The sequence below is a fragment of the Schistocerca cancellata genome, chromosome 1, assembly GCF_023864275.1.
Source record: "Schistocerca cancellata isolate TAMUIC-IGC-003103 chromosome 1, iqSchCanc2.1, whole genome shotgun sequence".
Lineage (NCBI taxonomy): Eukaryota > Metazoa > Arthropoda > Insecta > Orthoptera > Acrididae > Schistocerca > Schistocerca cancellata.
In genome coordinates this window covers 1,140,434,327-1,140,453,852 of record NC_064626.1, presented here as the reverse complement: position 1 = coordinate 1,140,453,852, position 19,526 = coordinate 1,140,434,327, and the positions used below count along the sequence as shown (strand labels likewise).

At 40.5% G+C, this 19,526-nt stretch overlaps 1 protein-coding gene across 1 annotated transcript in view; it reads left to right on the top strand.

The window, feature by feature from the left end:
• Positions 1-19,526, top strand: part of LOC126092893 (conserved oligomeric Golgi complex subunit 3) — a 142,773-nt gene that overhangs the window by 23,293 nt on the left and 99,954 nt on the right. Inside the window, exons 4-5 of the mRNA XM_049908626.1 lie at positions 9,960-10,067; positions 10,425-10,592. Of these exons, the coding sequence (XP_049764583.1) occupies positions 9,960-10,067; positions 10,425-10,592 (276 nt within the window). The remainder of the gene's footprint in view (positions 1-9,959; positions 10,068-10,424; positions 10,593-19,526) is intronic.

Below are 19,526 nucleotides of genomic sequence, written 5' to 3'. Positions count from 1 at the left end.
GGCAATAAGCTGCAGATAGTGAAAGCAGTGATCCAGCTATGGCATTGCTCTTGGTCACAGAACTGGAATGAGGTTGCACTCTCTCGTCTCTGTATGGGGGACAGTCCTGTTGTGTGTGATGACATACTCCAGAGGAAAGACTCCATTTGTTGTGTTGCTGGCATTTTTAATGGAGTGTGTTCTGTATTCTGACAAGAGAAGAGACAAAGTGATGTGGTAACCTGCACTCTATTTTAGTTGATAAGGAGAAGAATGTGATTAAAACTGTTAAAACATTATGCACTCTTTGCATTCTAGCTTTTATGTTGGAGATTTTAGTAGGCAGTAGAGTGACATGATCATCTGTTATTTGGTGATAAGTCAACTGCATGTATTTGGTGTTGTACTTGCATTCTTCTGTTTGAACTTTGTTCTTATTCGTTTTAAAAACTGATGGGTGCAAACAGTATCATTCAAAGCAATCTCTTTCATGGATTTTAACAATACCAGAGAAGGAAAGTTGCTACTCACCATATAGTGGAGATGCTGAGTCGTGATAGGCACAGCAAAAAGATTCACACAATTATAGCTTTCGGCTGTTAAGGCCTTTGTCAGCAGCGCGCGCACACACACACACACACACACACACACACACACACACACACACAATGCGCATGTGTGTGTACTGCTGACAAAGGCCTTAATGGCCGAAAGCTATAATTGTGTGAATCTTTTTGTTGTGCCTATCGCGACTCAGCATCTCCGCTATATGGTGAGTAGCAACTTTCCTTCTCTGGTATTGTTACATTCCGTCCTGGATTTTCCATTGTTCGGTCTTTCATGGATTTTTGATATATGATGATGAGTTCCACCTTGTCACAAAATCAACCTCTGCTGTCAATTTCTTGTGTTTGCAGTAGCACAAGCTGTGGCACTTTGCTGTGCTAGACAAAATTGCAGTTAAATCAAACAATGGAAACTCCATATAGGAATATCAATAATGTTGAAAAAGATAGACCGCTACTTACTATAAAGATGACACATTAAGTTGCATACAGGCTCAATTAAGACACTTTGGCCCAATCTGCCGGAGTTGGTGGTCGTGTTTGTGTGAAGTGTGCATGCTTGTATGAATAAATGGTGGGTGTTTGTCTTACTTTTTCAATGAAGGTTGTGGCTGAAAACTTTTGTGTAAGTGTGTTTTACTTGTAACTGTCTGAAACTTGACATGTCTTCTGTATGGTAAATTATGGTTGGACATTGTTGGCATAGACTGTAGACAACAAAAGGAAGAGTTGGACATGCCTCCAGTCTCAACATTGCACTCCATAGCAATTTGTCTAGTAAATCGAATTGACACCATTCAGTCAAGGTCTGCCTTAGGCCCATCACAGAACTTCTCTCCAGAGTCGATCTCACTCCTTACACCTACCACTCCCTGTACTCTTACCTTCTACATGCTACCTGAAATGCATAAACCCAACCATGCAGGATGCCCCTTTGTGGGTGGCTACTATGTACCCACTGAGAGATCTCTGCTCTTGTAGGCCAACATCTTTAGCCTATTACCAGCAACCTACCCCCTATATAAAAGACACCAACCATTTACTCCACCGACTCTCCACAGTTCCTGTTCCTTTTCCACATGCTGCCCTGCTCGTCATTATTGATGTCACCTCCCTAATGCCCATGGCCTTGTCGCTGTTGATCACTATCTTTCCCAACGCCTGATGGACTCCAAACATACAACCTCCTTCCTAGTCACCTTGAGCAACTATGTCCGCAGCTCATGGTCTAGTGGCTAGCGTTGCTGCCTCTGGATCACAGGGTCCCGCACTCAATTCCCGGCTGGGTTAGGGATTTTGCCTGGAGACTGGGTGTTTGTGTTGTCATCATCATCATTCATGACCGTGGCTGGACTGGACTGTGCAAAATAAATTGGACTGTGTTAAAATTGGGCCTTTGTACGGGTGCTGATGACCACACAGTTGAATGCCCCACACATCAATCATCATCGTCGTCATCGTCATATCATCATCATCATCATCATCATCATCATCAATAACAACAACTACAACAACAACAACAACTACTACTACTACTACTACTACTACTACTACTACTATATTCTCACCCACAATCACTTTTCCTTTGAAGGCATCACTTACAAAAAAAAAACAGGTTATGGTTATGGCATGTGCAGCCTGTCCAGAGGAATCCTTTCTGATCACCCAGAACCCCAAACCCCTCACATGGTTCAGATTCATTGATGACATCTTCATGATCTGGATCGAGGGAGAGGGCCCCCATCCACATTCCTCCAGAATCTCAACATCTTCTTTCCCATTCACTTCACCTTCCTTAACCCAACAAGCTACCTTCCTCAATGTTGACCTCCACCTCAAAGATACCTAAATTAGTACCTCCGTCCATATCAAACCTACCAACCACCAGCAATACCTCCACTTTGACAACTGCCACCCATTCAGTACCAAGAAGAGCCTTCCTTACAGCCTAGCCATCCGCAGCAGTCACATCTGTAGTGATGAGCAGTCTCTCTCAAAATACACCAGGGGTCTCACTGAGATCTTCACAGACTGTAATTACCCTCCCCACCTTATTCAAAGACAGATCTCCCATGCATTATCTCTCCAGTCACCCAGTACCTCCCACAGTCCGACCACATAGGAGCATTCCCATTGTGACTCAGCACCACCCAGGACTAGAGCAACTTAATCACATTCTCTGCCATGGTTTCAACTACCTCTCGTTGTGCCCTGAACGAAATGAGGAATGCTCTACCCACTACCCTTCCCACTCCTCCTACAGTGGTATTCCAATGCCTACCGAACCTACGTAATATCTTTGTCCATCCTTACACAACCCTGCCCCCAACCCCTTGCCTCATGGCTTCTATCGCTGTAATAGACCTAGATGCAAGACCTGTCCCATATATCCTCCTACCACTGCCTACTCCAGTCTGGTCACAAGCACCACCTGTCCCATCAAAGGCAGGCGTACTTGTAAAACCAGCCATGTGATCTACAAGCTAAGCTGCATTCCATGTGGGCATGACAACCAACAAGCTATTTGTCCGCATAAATGGCCACCTACAAACTGTGGTCAAAAAACAACCAGACCACCCAGTTGCTGAGCGCACTGCTGAATGCAACATTCTTTATTTCAGTGGCTGTTTCACAGCCTGTGCCATCTGGATACTTCCCACCAGCACCAGCTTTTCTGAACTGCATAGGTGGTAACCCTCCTTATGATATATCCTATGTTCCCGTAGTTCTCCTGACCTCAACTTTTGCTAGTCGTCCTTTACCCATCCATCACTTCCCATTTCCCATTCCACCTCCACACAGCCCCCTATTCCACCAACACACCCACAGCCTTTTTTACTTCTCTCCTTTTCTGCTGCAGTTGCCCCCACCCTCCCCTCAGTGTCCCCCACCTGCTCTCCATCTAACCTCCCGACTGCTCCTAGCTGCCCTACTATCTCCCCACCTCATTCCTGCTTGCTCCTACAAGCAGCATATTTACCATCCCCCACCCCTACCAATTCCCGGCTCCCGCTCCAGCCTCCTCGCTGTCTGGCCTTGGCACCCAGAGACTGTGAGCGTGCATGCATGCGTGTGCGCGCATGTGTTCCAATCCGAGCTTAGCCTGATCTCCTATAATCTCATTGTTGATTAGACATTGAGACCTAACCTTCCTTCCTTTTCCTGCTGAAACAGAATTGTCTAGAGTTGCATAAAGGAGAAGGAATACTTTCAACGAAACTTCCTTGATGTTGTAGCCATGTTTCGAATTGTTCTGAAGATGTTGGCATCGAAATTGCGTTTAACCAACATTATAGTACAGATTTAAATGTGACCCGTCTTGCCATTCAGCATGCGAGTTTCAGAGATCGTACACCCATTGAAGACTCAGTGATATGAATGCTACCAGTCCAACATGGAGCAGATAGCACTGAACCTTTGACACAGCAGCAGATACACACCTGTTGTGCCTTATTGACAAGCCCAGACTGATGATGAACCTGAATGGTTAATTACAACCATGTCTAGTGTAATAGCCACGTTGCTTGGTCCTCATTGCTTTGTATTACCCTCTTCTATCCATTGGTTCCTTATGTACATCTCTGTTGTTGCACTACACCCTGTATGAGCTGCCATGTCTTGGTATGACAAACAGGTTTCTTGGAGACCAATCATTTTGTCTTGCTCAGACTAGCTCACATACTAATGATGTTGGTCTCTTTGCAGAAACAGGGCATATTAGCAGTTGTATCCAATTTGCATTTCACTTGATAGTTCATAATATACTGAGGTAGGCACAGCACTGACATTTCTGATTGTAAAGTAGCAGGTGCTGATAAGCCTACTTCTGTTCATTTCTCTGCAACTTTAATCATTTATTGCTTTTATATTGTCATACTTCTCTTCGGAGTTTGCATTTATTCAAGCCACTTTTCTGACCTGCTGGAGATGGTGATCGTGCTGGACCTGACGGGATACCAATTCGATTCTACACAGAGTACGCGAAAGAACTTGCCCCCCTTCTAACAGCCGTGTACCGCAAGTCTCTAGAGGAACGGAAGGTTCCAAATGATTGGAAAAGAGCACAGGTAGTCCCAGTCTTCAAGAAGGGTCATCGAGCAGATGCGCAAAACTATAGACCTATATCTCTGACGTCGATCTGTTGTAGAATTTTAGAACATGTTTTTTGCTTGCATATCATGTCGTTTTTGGAAACCCAGAATCTACTCTGTAGGAATCAACATGGATTCCAGAAACAGCGATCGTGTGAGACCCAACTCGCTTTATTTGTTCATGAGACCCAGAAAATATTAGATACAGGCTCCCAGGTAGATGCTATTTTCCTTGACTTCCGGAAGGCATTCGATACAGTTCCACACTGTCGCCTGATATACGAAGTAAGAGCCTATGGAATATCAGACCAGCTGTGTGGCTGGATTGAAGAGTTTTTAGCAAACAGAACACAGCATGTTGTTATCAATGGAGAGACGTCTACAGACGTTAAAGTAACCTCTGGCATGCCACAGGGGAGTTTTATGGGACCATTGCTTTTCACAATATATATAAATGACATAGTAGATAGTGTTGGAAGTTCCATGCAGCTTTTCGCGGATGATGCAGTAGTATACAGAGAAGTTGCAGCATTTAGAAAATTGTAGCGAAATGCAGGAAGATCTGCAGCGGATAGGCACTTGGTGCGGGGAGTGGCAACTGACCCTTAACATAGACAAATGTAATGTATTGCGAATACATAGAAAGAAGGATCCTTTATTGTATGATTACAGGATAGCGGAACAAACACTGGTAGCAGTTACTTCTGTAAAATATCTGGGAGTATGCGTGCGGAACGATTTGAAGTGGAATGATCATATAAAATTAATTGTTGGTAAGGCGGGTACCAGGTTGAGATTCATTGGGAGAGTCCTTAGAAAATGTACTCCATCAACAAAGGAGGTGGCTTACAAAACACTCGTTCGACCTGTACTTGAGTATTGCTCATCCGTGTGGGATCTGTACCAGATCGGGTTGACGGAGGAGATAGAGAAGATCCAAAGAAGAGCGGCGCGTTTCGTCACAGGGTTATTTGGTAACCGTGATAGCGTTACGGAGATGTTTAACAAACTCAAGTGGCAGACTCTGCAAGAGAGGCCCTCTGCATCGCGGTGTAGCTTGCTCACCAGGTTTCGAGAGGGTGCGTTTCTGGATGAGGTATCGAATATATTGCTTCCCCCTACTTATACCTCCTGAGGAGATCACGAATGTAAAATTAGAGAGATTCGAGTGCGCACGGAGGCTTTCAGACAGTCGTTCTTCCGGCGAACCATACGCAACTAGAACAGAAAAGGGAGGTAATGACAGTGGCACGTAAAGTGCCCTCTGCCACACACCGTTGGGTGGCTTGCGGAGTATAAATGTAGATGTAGATGAATGTGTGTGTGGGGGGGGTATGCACTTGCATTTGTGTGTGTGAGTAGCAACCTATACTTTTCCTTACATTGTTGAATATAAAGTGATACATTATTAGAGTTTGATGTAATTTGTAAAGCATGATTCAAAAATAAGTCTGAATAAACTGTTTATGTTGGAACATTTGATTCTCTCTCAGCATAGTTTGCATTTGTATTGAAAGCTATGTGGCTGATACTGACACACATCAGTTTCTCCATCAGACCCTAAAAATTCATTTCAGTTGTACAAAATTCCTGTAGTAATGCTGCCAAAATCTATGTTGAATTGTTTTTCACATTTAATTTTAATTCACATTTATAATTATGGTAGCCATTATACTTTTTTAATTTTTCCATTGAAATGGCTTCCGACTGGATATCCTGCAGTTGTTGGGCAGAGGGGCTTACAGTCATGAGAACTGTTAACACTTTCATTTGATGGTCATCTGTTGTTGTTCTGCATTTCCTCCTGGCATCCTTGAAAGTGTGTTGCAAGTAAGAAAAATACATGTTCATTCATTCACACATCATGTTCCATTGTGAAGAGCATTGAGGAATGTGCAGCAAGTTAAACTATACATCGTCAGAAACTGCTACTGCAGGAAACTTCTGTAACATTCACGAACAACCAAAAGAGTTTCTTCTAATCCACGTACATTATTAAATTGTGAATTGCTTCTAGATTAAACATGGTATGGAAACTACTGGTGGAATGTAAGTATTAAATTGGCTTATAAGTTTGTAACGATTTTGTTTTGCATGTTGGTGTTCAGTTGCTACAGGTTACTTTTCGATTGTCATTTTTTATTTGTAATTCATTTTTAGTATTTGAGTTTACATATTGTCATTTTTTCTTTTGGAGATAGTGAGTAGAGCTGTGGACACTAGGAATGGAGTGCCAAGTGGAGAAATTTGAACATTTCCAACATATTCTTTTGTTAGAATTCATTAGAGGGATGACAGCAGCAGAGACAGTAAGAAACATTTGCACCTTATATGAGGATAATGCCATAGACAGAGTATGTCAAGAAAATTGTTTTGAGGAGGAGTGTTTTGACTTTAGTGACACTCTACATTTAGGAAGATATTTGGGGTTTGGAGACGATCATTTCAATGCCTTGATCATAATGATCCATGTCAGTGTACTCAGTAACTGGCAAATGTGATGAACTAGGAACATTCCACCATCATGTGATATTTGCATGCAGTGGGAAAGGTTAAAAAATCAGGTGTGTGGCTACCACTTGCTCCAAGTCAAAATCGCAAAAATCTGCAGGTGCCCATATGTGCATCTCTGCTTGCCTCATTATCAATTGTCAACAACTAAGATGTCTTGCAAATGCAGTCTGAGAAAAACAACCAGGAAGACTGCATGAGGTGATGTTATTCCACGATAATGCCTGCCTGCATTCTGCAGACTGACAAAAAACGCTACCGTATTTACTCGAATCTAAGCCGCACTTTTTTTCCAGTTTTTGTAATCCAAAAAACCGCCTGCGGCTTAGAATCGAGTGCAAAGTAAGAGGAAGTTCTGAAAGATGTTGGTAGGTGCCGCCACAGCTAACTTCTGTTGTCGAATATATGTAGCGCTTCACAGGCATGCTTTTTAGGCACAAAAATAAATACTGGCGCCAAAACCTCTGCGTCACTAAATAAATTTTTTAAAAAAGGTGGAAGACGAGCTTTTTTTCTCCGCCCCGAGTTTCGACCACTGCATTTTCATACATTACCCAACGAAGTAAATACAAATTCCGTATTGTTCATCTTTGAATGTAGCAGAATTTCAATATACTACGAAAATCCGACTTGCAAGACTGTTTGGGATGTTTGTCAATATGGCCAACTCTACGTTCTGAATTTTTTCCTGCCTGTGAGAAGAGATTGTTGCTAATAGGAACCTGATGAAATGTGAATCACATGCAGTATTTTCTTCACCATAAGAATAATACGGATATAAACATTTTGCCATGTATTCTTTCGTGTTTGCTGCTATCTCATTTAAATCCTGTCTGCCTAATAAACTACGAAACTAGAGTGACACAACAGCAAACGCGGAAGAATATACGTATCGTGTCATGTTTATATTCGTATTATTCTTATGCCTAATAGTGATACAGTCAGAAATGAAGCACGGCAACTGACTAGATTTTTAAATCTAAGATGACTCTAATTTCTGTGCAGAATTTGATGTACTAAATAAGCGGACGCAAAGATTTTCAAACGGAGAAAAATTTTCGCCTAACTCTCGTTCAGAACATGTTCTATCATACGTAGTCTATTATTTGGTTCTTGTTGATCATTATCCAAGAAAGCAGCAGTGTAAGTAACAACAAATAGAAGTCTCTTGCCATTGTTTCGCTAATGAGACGATTCCTCTCTTTTTTTTTAAATTGTAAGCGGTGGTAGCGCGCACAAAAGCAAGCCATGCCGTGAGCGGCGACAGGCCGTAAACACGCACTATCACAATGCGACAAACAATGCATGACACAGTACAGTAATGCATTTTCAGCTTAGAGTGACGTAAACACCTATAACAAAGAAAACGGCACTTATCAGATCAAAGCAAAATAAGCAATCGATTCAAACCAGACGAAGCACGTGAAAAAGGAAGGGTACCCGTATAAATACGGACGGAGCGCCTGACGCATAGCAATTGCTACCTGGTAAAGCTTACCTGCTAAGCTTACGACTCGAACCAAACTACTGTAGCTGTATCGTCATTCATTTGATCTAAATTGTGTCTCATATTACAATGGACCAAATTTGTTTCGATTTGGGGATGCGGCCTAAAACTTTTCTCTTCCCTTGAATTTCGAGTCTCAAATTTCAGTTGCGGCTTACAGTCGGGAAATTTTTTTTTCCTTTATTTCGAATGTCATTTTTCAGGTGCGGCTTAGATTCGAGTAAATACGGTATACAGCAGTTGAGTTGGGAAGTCATTCTGCACCCGCCTTATTCACCTGATCTCGTGCCCTCAGATTTTCACTTTTTCCTCTAACGAACAACCTTAAAGGAACTTCCTTTACAGATAGATGAAAATGTGCTCCAAAGATGGCTCATCTAGTTTTTCACCCCAAAATCACACGATTTCTACAGTCGCAGAATCAAAAAGTTAGCCCAGCGTTAGTAGACTGATGCGAATAATGAAGGAGAATACATTATTGGTGACAGAGACTTTTGTTTTGCTTATCTGTTGTGTTTGTTAACCTTATGGAAAAATGCTGAAAACTTCTGCACCAACACAATAATTTTAGGAGTAACTGAGTAGTAGAGATGTTCAGTTATCAAAAGCCACGTAAACGAGACAGAGAACTTCACTAGCTCTCGGACTATATGCTTTTCGGAGCTGCAAAGTACACTCACGGCTGCATCATGATGACTTACTACATTGTGGCGGAGTGTCAGCCAGGTTGTGTGGGTGAGGGGAGAAAGGTGGCAGGGAGCAGAGGAGAGGGCTGGGGGAGGGTGGCTGATGGCTAGCTGGAAGACGCAGCAGGGAGTATACATTGGTCCAGTAATTCACTCTTTTTTTTCTTCAATTAATGATAGCAACAGCTACAGTAGCAATATGTAAACTGTTCTCCACCCAGGAGATTCTTCCTTGGAGTGTCATTTCAAAACTAATGCTCACTACCTTTAATGATACTGACTAATAGAAGCTTGATGTGTTTCATGAAACTGACTTTAGAGACAGCTGTCATGTTCTGAGAGGCCTTGATTTTTACATATAATGAGTTTCCAAAATCAGTGTATGTAATGCAAGGCAGTGACTTACTGTATGAAAGCCAGTGTATTTACTTTCTGCTTACATTGCAGGGCAGTAATAATAAATTATCCATATACATTAATTGTTGCAGCTGGTGTAAATGTAGATGTTGATACACAGAATGCTCATTTAACATTGAACAAGAAGCAGTGGTTACAAACATTTGCTTAAGATCGTTTAAGTGTGAGCTGAACCCTTATCGGTGCTTAAATTTCATTCCAGATAGAAGCTGCACTTGGAGACCTAACTCATCTGACTGGCCAATACCAGTCTGTTTCATCGAGAACAAATTCACTTCATCAAGTGAGTGAGCAACTTTTGGCTGACCAGGTGCGTTATCATCTTCAAGAGAACTGGCTTTTAAGTCAATAATGTCATTAAATAGTACTTTCATTTGTTAAGTCTCTTATATATTGACATTAAGTATGGCATTTAAGTTCATTAAAAAATCTTAATTGGTTTAAAATTACAGAACAGGGTGTACCCAATGTTACAAATGTTGCCAGTAACGGGGCCAAAAAGGTTTCAGATCACTTCCTTTTACTTTATCTGTGGTGTACTGTGTTAGATCTTGTAGAAGCTATGAAGTCCTGTGAATTTGAGAGAATTACTTCATTATTTCCATTTCATTTTTTTCTGACACTGTTTCTAGAATGTGTGTTTAATGGCTTTTTGTTCTCCATTTAGGTGAAATTGAATGGACTTTATGAAGAAGTGAACAAAAGGCTGCAGTATTTCACATCTGTTGACAGCCTTTCCAGCCGACTGGCATCACCGACATTGTCAGTAGCGAGTGATGCTTTTGTAGATATTTTAAATCGTCTGGATGAGTGCATAGAGTACATGACTGTTCATGTAAGTATACTCTTCCTGTAAGACAGTTCAAGCTTTCAGTTAGCATTATAAATATTATATGTATTCCTTCCCATGCGTTTGTTTTAACTGCTGAGTGCAGAAGATAGTTTTGTAATGTGTGTAAGACTAGTCCAAATGTAACAATTTGATTGGTCAAAAGTCTGTGCACATCATGGAGACGCATCCATTATATGTGAACCAAACATCTGAGTTAGAATTGGAGATGTTAGCAAATTTGCTCAACTCTGTGAGCATAAATCACATTTGCACAGACAAATTGTAGTGTGTTGGCAGAGATCATTGCAAATCTGGCACGCATAATGACTTTGAGTCTGCCTTTTGTTTTGTCTAGTCTTTCTCTTCTAAAGTGGCTTGTAAGAATGAGTTCATTGCTTACATTTCTTGAAATACACATTTGTGTAAACTTAAGAGCAGTAAATACAGTGATCGGGTTAAGAAGGCAGCTACTTATAATTTTAAAGGTCTGTAATGGGTTGTTGGTAGATTTCAGTCAAAGACACCTCATAGATCAGCCCTAGAAATTATCAAAATATAAGGAGTTCTAAACATGTGTCAAAATGTAAAATAATTACTTGTAACCTGTTACAGTTTACATATTACACAATTGATGATGTAGTTTACTTCGTGAAGTACATATTCAGAGCAGTATATTTTAATTTTTTAGCTATTATTTCACTCAGTGCTTGGTTGGATATTGCTTTTGTAAATTCTAAATTTGCCTAACTTCTTCCTATTGCAACAAATTGTAATATTGTTATCTGACACTCATGTGATGAAATTACTTTCCTACTACAAGTAGTTTGCTATTATGTGAAGAGTTAAAAGCACCAATAGATAATTTCATGACTTCTAACCTGGCCCACTTCAGTTATTTGATGCTAATTGGTAAACCAATCTACATTGTCAGATAATAATATTGTGAATGTTTGCAGATGAAAGATACCGTGAATGTGGGAAGCACTTAGAAAAAATTGACAGATCTTTGTATCAAGGTGGTGAAAAAGCTTTCTCCTTATCTCAGGTTGTTGTTGTTGTTGTTGTTTTTGTTGTTGTTGTTGGTCTTTTTTTTCTTCCCAGTAGTGTTTCTTTATGCGTCATTTGTTTAGGGAACGATTCCTTGTAGCAAGAGATAAGTTTATTATTTAGTATATGTTGATAAATAAATACCAAACGAAAGCGCTGGCATGTCGATAGACACACAAACAAACACAAACATACACACAAAATTCTAGCTTTCGCAACCAACGGTTGCCTCGTCAGGAAAGAGGGAAGGAGAGGGAAAGACGAAAGGATTTGGGTTTTAAGGGAGAGGGTAAGGAGTCATTCCAATCCCGGGAGCGGAAAGACTTACCTTAGGGGGAAAAAAGGACGGGTATACACCCGCGCACACACACACATATCCATCCACACATATACAGACACAAGCATACATATACCAATATGGTACTCTTTAGTATTTCAACATTTCAATTTTTACTTAATTTACTTTCATTCCAAAATATTACATTAATATGGTCCCTATAAGTTATTATTTTTCTTCTTAGTCATATTGTTTTAATGTAAATAACATTAAATGTCCAAGCCATGATTTTGAAGTGGATGGTGCTTATGCCATCTATCTTCCATGTAGCTTATGAAAATATTGGAATGTAAATTACATAGTATTACTGAAAGTGACCAGTTAAATTACTTCTGTTATCTATAAAAATGGTATTTCATTTTCAACTTCAAGTAAAGTATACAATGGAGAACCAATTTCTGAATAATGTTATTGTGGTCTTCGGTCCGAAGAATGTTTTGATGCAGCTCTCCACGCAACTGTCCTGTGCAAGTTTCATTATCTCCTAATAACTACTGCAGCTCACATTCTTCTGAATCTGCTTACGGTTTTCATCTCTTGGTCTCTATGATTTTTACCTCCCACACCTCCCTCCAATAATGAACTGGTGATCCCTTGATGTTCCAAAATGTGTTCCCTCAATCAGTCCATTCTTCTAGTCAAGTTGTGCCACAAATCTCTTCTCTTCCCAATTATATTCAGTACCTCCTCATTAGTTAGATCATCTACCCACCTAATCTTCAGAATTCTTCTGTAGCACCACATTTCAAAAGCTTCTGGTGATGCTGAGGGAATTAGATTAGGAAATGAGACACTTAAAGTAGTAAAGGAGTTTTGCTATTTGGGGAGCAAAATAAGTGATGATGGTCGAAGTAGAGAGGATATAAAATGTAGACTGGCAGTGCAAAGGAAAGCATTTCTGAAGAAGAGAAATTTGTTAACATTGAGTATAGATTTAAATGTCAGGAAGTCGTTTCTGAAAGTATATGTATGGAGTGTAGCCATGTATGGAAGTGAAAGATGGACAATAAATATTTTGGACACGAAGAGAATAGAATCTTTCGAAATGTGGTGCTACAGAAGAATGGTGAGGATAAGATGGGTAGATCACATAACTAATGAGGAAGTGTTGAATAGGATTGGGGAGAAGTTTGTGGCACAGCTTGACTAGAAGAAGGGATCGGTTGGTAGGACATGTTCTGAGGCATCAAGGGATCACCAGTTTAGTATTGGAGGGCAGCGTGGAGGGTAAAAATCACAGGGAGAGACCAAGAGACGAATACACTAAGCAGATTCAGAAGGATGTAGGTTGCAGTAGATACTAGGAGATGAAGAGGCTTGCACAGGATAGAGTACTGTATTTACTCGAATCTAAGCCGCACTTTTTTTCCAGTTTTTGTAATCCAAAAAACCGCCTGCGGCATAGAATCGAGTGCAAAGTAAGCAGAAGTTCTGAAATATGTTGGTACGTGCCGCCACAACTAACGTCTGCCGTTGAATATATGTAGCACTACACAGGCATGCTTTGCAGGCACAAAGATAAATACTGGCGCCAAAACCTCTGCGTCAGTAAATAAATTAAAAAAAAGGCGGAAGACGAGCTTTTTTCTGCACCCCGAATTTCGACCACTGCATTTTCATACATTATCCAACGAAGTAAATACAAATTTCGTATTGTTCATCTTCGAATGTAGCAGCTTTTCAATGTACTACGGAAGTCCGACTGGCAAGACTGTTTGCGATGTTTGTCAGTATGGCCAATTCTACGTTCTGAATTTTTTCCTACCTGTGAGGAGAGGTGGTTGCTAATGGGAACTTTTGTGAATCACATGCAGTATTGTCTTCACCATAAGAATAATACGAATATAAACATTTTGCCATGTATTCTTTCGTGTTTGCTGCTATCTCATTTAAATCCTGTCTGGCTAATAAACTACAAAACTAGAGTGAGACAACAGCAAACGCGGAAGTATACACATATCATATCATGTTTATATTCGTATTATTCTTATGCCTAATAGAGATACAGTCAGAAATGAAGCACGGCAATTGACTAGATTTTTGAATCTAAGATGACTCTAATTTCTGTGCAGAAAGTAATGTACTAAAGAGGCGTCTACAAAGATTTTCAAACGGAGAAAAATTTTCGCTAAACTCTCGTTCAGAACATATTCTATCATACGCAGTTTATTACTTGGTTCTTATTGATCATTAACAAAGAAAGCAGCAGTGTAAATAACAACAAATAGCAGTCTCTTGCCATTGTTTCGCTACTGAGACAATTCCTCTCTCTCTCTCTCTCTCTCTCTCTCTCTCTCTCTCTTTTTTTTTAAATTGTAAGCGGCGGTAGCACGCACAAAAGCAAACCATGCCGCGAGCGGTGACGGGTCATAAACATTCATTATCAGAATGCGACAAACAATGCATGACACAGTACAGTAATGCATTTTCAGCTCAGAGTGACGTAAACACCTATAACAAAGAGAGCAGCACTTATCAGATCAAAGAAAAATAAGCAATCAATTCAAACCAGACAAAGCACGTGAAAAACGAAGGGTACCCGTATAAATACGGACGGAGCGCCTGACGCATAGCAATGGTTACCTGGTAAAGCTTACTTAACTGCTAAGCTTACGGCTCGAACCAAACTACTGTAGCTGTATCGCCATTCATTCGACCTAAATTGTGTCTCATATTACAATGGACCAACTTTGTTTCACTTTGGAGGTGCGGCCTAAAACTTCTCTCCCCTTGAATTTCGAGTCTCAAATTTCAGGTGCGGCTTAGATTGGGCAATTTTTTTTTTTTTTTTCCTTAATTTTGAGTCTCATTTTTCAGGTGCGGCTTAGATTTGAGTGCGGCTTAAATTCGAGGAAATATGGTAGCATGGAGAGCTGCATCAAACCAGTCTCAGGACTGAAGACCACAACAGCTACTATTCTTTTCTTGTCCACACTATTAGCAGTCCATGTTTGGCTTCCATACAGTGTTAAAATTCATACAGATACTTTCAGAAGGATTTTCTAACACTTAAATCAATATTCGATGTTAACAAACTTTTCTTCTTCAGAAAAAACACTTTTCTGATCATTGCCAGTCTACATATTATATCCTCTCTACTTTGGCCATTGTCAGTTATTTTCTGCACAAATAACAAAATTCATCTTGTGATGAAACAAGCTGGGATTTTTTTACTTCCATTCTTGTTTTGCCATCTGCCTCCTTAAAATTCATTTTTTAGTATCTGACTAACTACCATTAACATATGAGTGTAATCTGCATTTCCAAAAAAGAGAAAGGTTGGCCCTCAGTTTTAAAGAATATTACACCAGATCTAATGTTGTGCTTAGTTTTATGCATGTAATTGATTTTCTAATTTATTTTGCCTATTCCTAGTTAGTATCTTTTGTTATAGGTGAAATCAGTAATCGTTTTGTAACTTAAAGTCTATTGTTGATTTATAAACAAATATAAATTCAGTACTAATTATAAACATTTGGAGGACCAACTAACAGTATTCCTAAAGGATCTATTTGAAAACGTGTTAGCAAAGCCAGCCCTTAATTAATTCCAAATTAATTAATAGTTTTGTCAAAAGTATTGTTTGCATAACAAGATTTGTTAATTTCATGATTTAAACAAATGATTTGGCCTAAGTCTTGTAGTAGAAGAAACTGTTAAAAAGAAACAAGTTTTCGATGTATTCAGTTAATTTAATGAGTTACATTTCAGTTGTAATTTCTGTAAATTTAACTTCAAACAATGTATAGTTTCAGTACCTACTATTGTGAGGATATATAAAGGCCTGGTTTTTGGTCACGAGACAGTCAATCCACGGCTGAGTTTCAGATGAGGAACTTGTATTGGTTAGATCAACAACATTGCACCTGTGAAATAAGTGTAACACAATTAGGCCGTGTGTTAAAACAATGACAGTGTCTGTTCCTTACATACCTTCTTATTCTTCAAGAACTGTGTGGTTAGGTTTTTACTGCTTGTAGATGTTCAGTAGTAAACTATAGTAGCATGTGGATGTTCGCCTGCGAACTATTAGTGAGGTTTACCAAAAATTAAACAATAGTGCACTGGCCATATTAAATGTGTATATGGGGGATTGTGAACAGTGAAAGTAAACAACTGTGAAACGCAAATGTGCACCTGTCAGCTACATCATTTAAAGTAGTCCATGTTTGACTTCCACCCTCCATTTTTCAGTCAGTATAGCAACGCAATATGTTGACACCGAGGACAGCAAATGAAGAAATAAAGCAGGCGAACGTCTTCATCTACTACTTCGGGTGTCTTGAGTCCTAATCTAATTCCCTCAGTGTCAGCATCATGTGATGTAATTTGACAAATCCTTGTTTTTCTTTTGTTGATGCTCACCTCATATCCTCCTTTCAAGACACTGTGCATTCCATTCAGCTGCTCCTCTGAGTTCTTTGCTCTCTCTGAGAGATTTACAATGTCTTCAGCAAACCTCAACCTTTTTATTTCTTCTCCCTGTTCTTTAATTCCTAATTTTCTTTGGTTTCCTGTACTGCTTGCTCTGTGTACAGATTGAATAATATCAGGTATATGCTACAATGTTTCTCAACCACTGCTTCCCTTCCATGAGACTAGACTCTTGTAACTGCCATCTGGTTTCCATACAAGCTGTAAATAGCATTTTGGTCCCTGCATTTTGCTCCTGCTACCTTCAGTATTTCCAAGAGGGTACTCTGGTCAACACTGTCAAAAGCTTTCTCTTAAGTCTATAAATGATATGAACATAGATCTGCCTTTCCATAACTTATCTTCTAGGGTAAGTCATAGGGTCAATATTGCCTCATGTTTTCCTACAATCCTGTGGAATCCAAACTGATTTTCCCCGAGGTTGGCTTCTACCAGATTTTCCATTCTCCTGAAAGAATTTGTGTTAGTATTTTGTAACCATGACTTATTAAACTCATAATTCAGTATCAACCTCACCTGTCAGCTCCTGCTTTCTTTGGAATTGGAATTATTATATTCTTCTTGAAGCCTTAGGGTATTTTGCCTGTCTCATAAATATTGCTTGCCACTTCGAAGAGTTTTGTCATGGCTAGCTCTCCCAAGGCTATCAGTAGTTCTGCCAGAACGTCGTCTACTGTCCGGGCCTTAATTTGACTTAGGTCTTTCAGTGCTCTGTCAGATTCTTCTCACAGTGTCATATCTGCCATCTCATGTTCATCTATGCCCTCTTCCATTTCTGTAATATTATCTTCAAGTTTACCTTACTTGTATATTTCCGGCACAAGATGCTGGAGTTGGCGGCCGTTTGCATGAGTTGTGGTTGCTTGTGTGTATGAATGGTTGTGTCTCTCTTTTACTAATGAAGGTTGTGGCCGAAAGCTCTATGTAAGTGTCTTTTAATTGTTCCTGTATGCAACTTAATGTGTCTTCTTTACATTAAGTAGTAATCTTTGTTTTTGTACATTGTTGTATAGACCTTGTATATACTCCTTCTGCCTTTCAGCTTTCCCTTCTTTGTTTGGGACAGGTTTTCCGTCTGAGTTCTTGATATTTATGCAGCTGCTTCTCTTTTCTCCAAAGGCCTCTTCAGTTTTCGTATAAGAGGTGTCGATCTTCCCCCTAGTGATACATGCTTCTATTTAGTCTTCTAGCCGTCTCTGCTTAGCCATTTTGCATTTCCTGTCAGTCTCATTTTTAAGACGTTTGTGTTCCATTTCACATGATTCATTTGCTGCATTTTATATTTTCTCCTTTCATCAGCTAAATTCATCATTTCCTCATCCAGGGATTTCTACTAGGCCTAGTCTTTTTTACCTATTTGATGCTCTGCTGCCTTCGCTATTTCGTTTCTCAATGCTCCCCACTCATCTTAAAGTCCATTCCATTCCCCTGTTGTTGTCAGTTGCCTAATGATTCCAATGAAACTCCCCACAACCTCTGTTTCTTTAAAGTTATCCAGGTCCCATCTCCTTCATTTTGTACCTTTTTGTAATTTCTTCAGTTTTAACCCACATTTCATACCAAAGAAATTGTGAATGGAATCCACTATCTGGCCGGCCGGTGTGGCCGAGCAGTTCTAGGCGCTTCAGTCTGGAACCGCGCGACCACTACGGTCACAGGTACAAATCCTGCCTTGGGGATGGACGTGTGTGCTTCTGTTAGGTTTTATTAGTTCTAAGTTCTAGGGGATTGATGACCTCAGATGTTAAGTCCCATAGTGCTCAGAGCCATTTGAACCAAGTCCACAATCTTCCACTGGAAATCTCTTAAAATTGAAAGTCTGGTTCCTATATCTCTGTCTTACCATTATACAATCAGTCAGAAGCATCTCAGTGTCTCCAGGTCTCTCTCGTGTTTACAGCCATCTTTCATGATTCTTAAACAAAGTGTTATTGATGGTTAAATTATGCTCTATGCAAAATTCTACCTGGTGTCTTCTTCTTTCATTCCTTTCCTCCAGTCCAAAAAGTGGAAAATACAAGTTGGAATGTAACGGTATTGTGAAAAGGATAGTTGCTACTCATCACACACACACACACACACACACACACACACACAGCAGTAGCTCGACATGGATGTACAGTCCTGTTTAGGTGTAGGCCATGCCTAGTGAAACCCCATCTGTTGGTAGTCCTGACGGGCACCAGAGAAACATGAGCGAAGTTGGCTGTCCTCAGAGCCATCCCTAAACCCACATTGATTCGCCTCACAGCTACGTCAAGGTGTGGTCGATCATGACGCCGGAACAGCTCAACAAAGTGTACGTTGGTGGCAAGAGTCAGGGAAGCTATCTTGTCCAGTTCACCACCTATGTCATATGCCCCATTCCTGTCCAAACTGTTTCCCGCCCCACCCACTATCACTACATGGTCCTCTTTTGTAAAACCCGTACATAAAGACCCTAGGTCCTCCATCACATGACTTAGCCCGGCATTTGGCTTGAAGATACTGGTGACCTGGTACACTGCCCCTAAACTTTCCTGTAACTGAGGGCCTACACCTCGCCCATGGCTACTACCTAGCAGCAGCACTTTCTTCTTACTAACACTTTGTACATTCCTAGGCTTCTTGGCCTCAATTGAAGTGTGCTGCATGTTTCCTGCTCCTTGTTCTACCTGAGGCTCTTCTCCACTTAACTGTGGCAGTGGTAGATACCTGTTTTTGATGTTGATGATAACTGTTAGATCGCATTCTCTTTCTTCCTATCCTCCTACCAGCTGCCAGTTTCCAACCACCCTCCTCCCCTTGATCCTTATGAGTTTCTTCCTTGCTTCCTCCAACTGTGCCTGAAGGGCACAGATTTTCCTTTCCTGTTCCCAAATCAAAATGTTCCTACTGCATAGTCTGCAGTTCCAGGAGAGAGCCTCTTCTGTTCTCCCAAGATTCTCCCCGCTGCACCCCCCCCCCCTCCCCCCCGCGCCCCACACACACACACACACACACACACACACACACACACACACACACACACACACACACTCATCGAACATATATCTGCCTTAGTTGACCAACACCTGCAACCCTTGGTACAAATACTTCCCTCCTATATTAAAGACACCAACCATTTCCCAGACCATGTG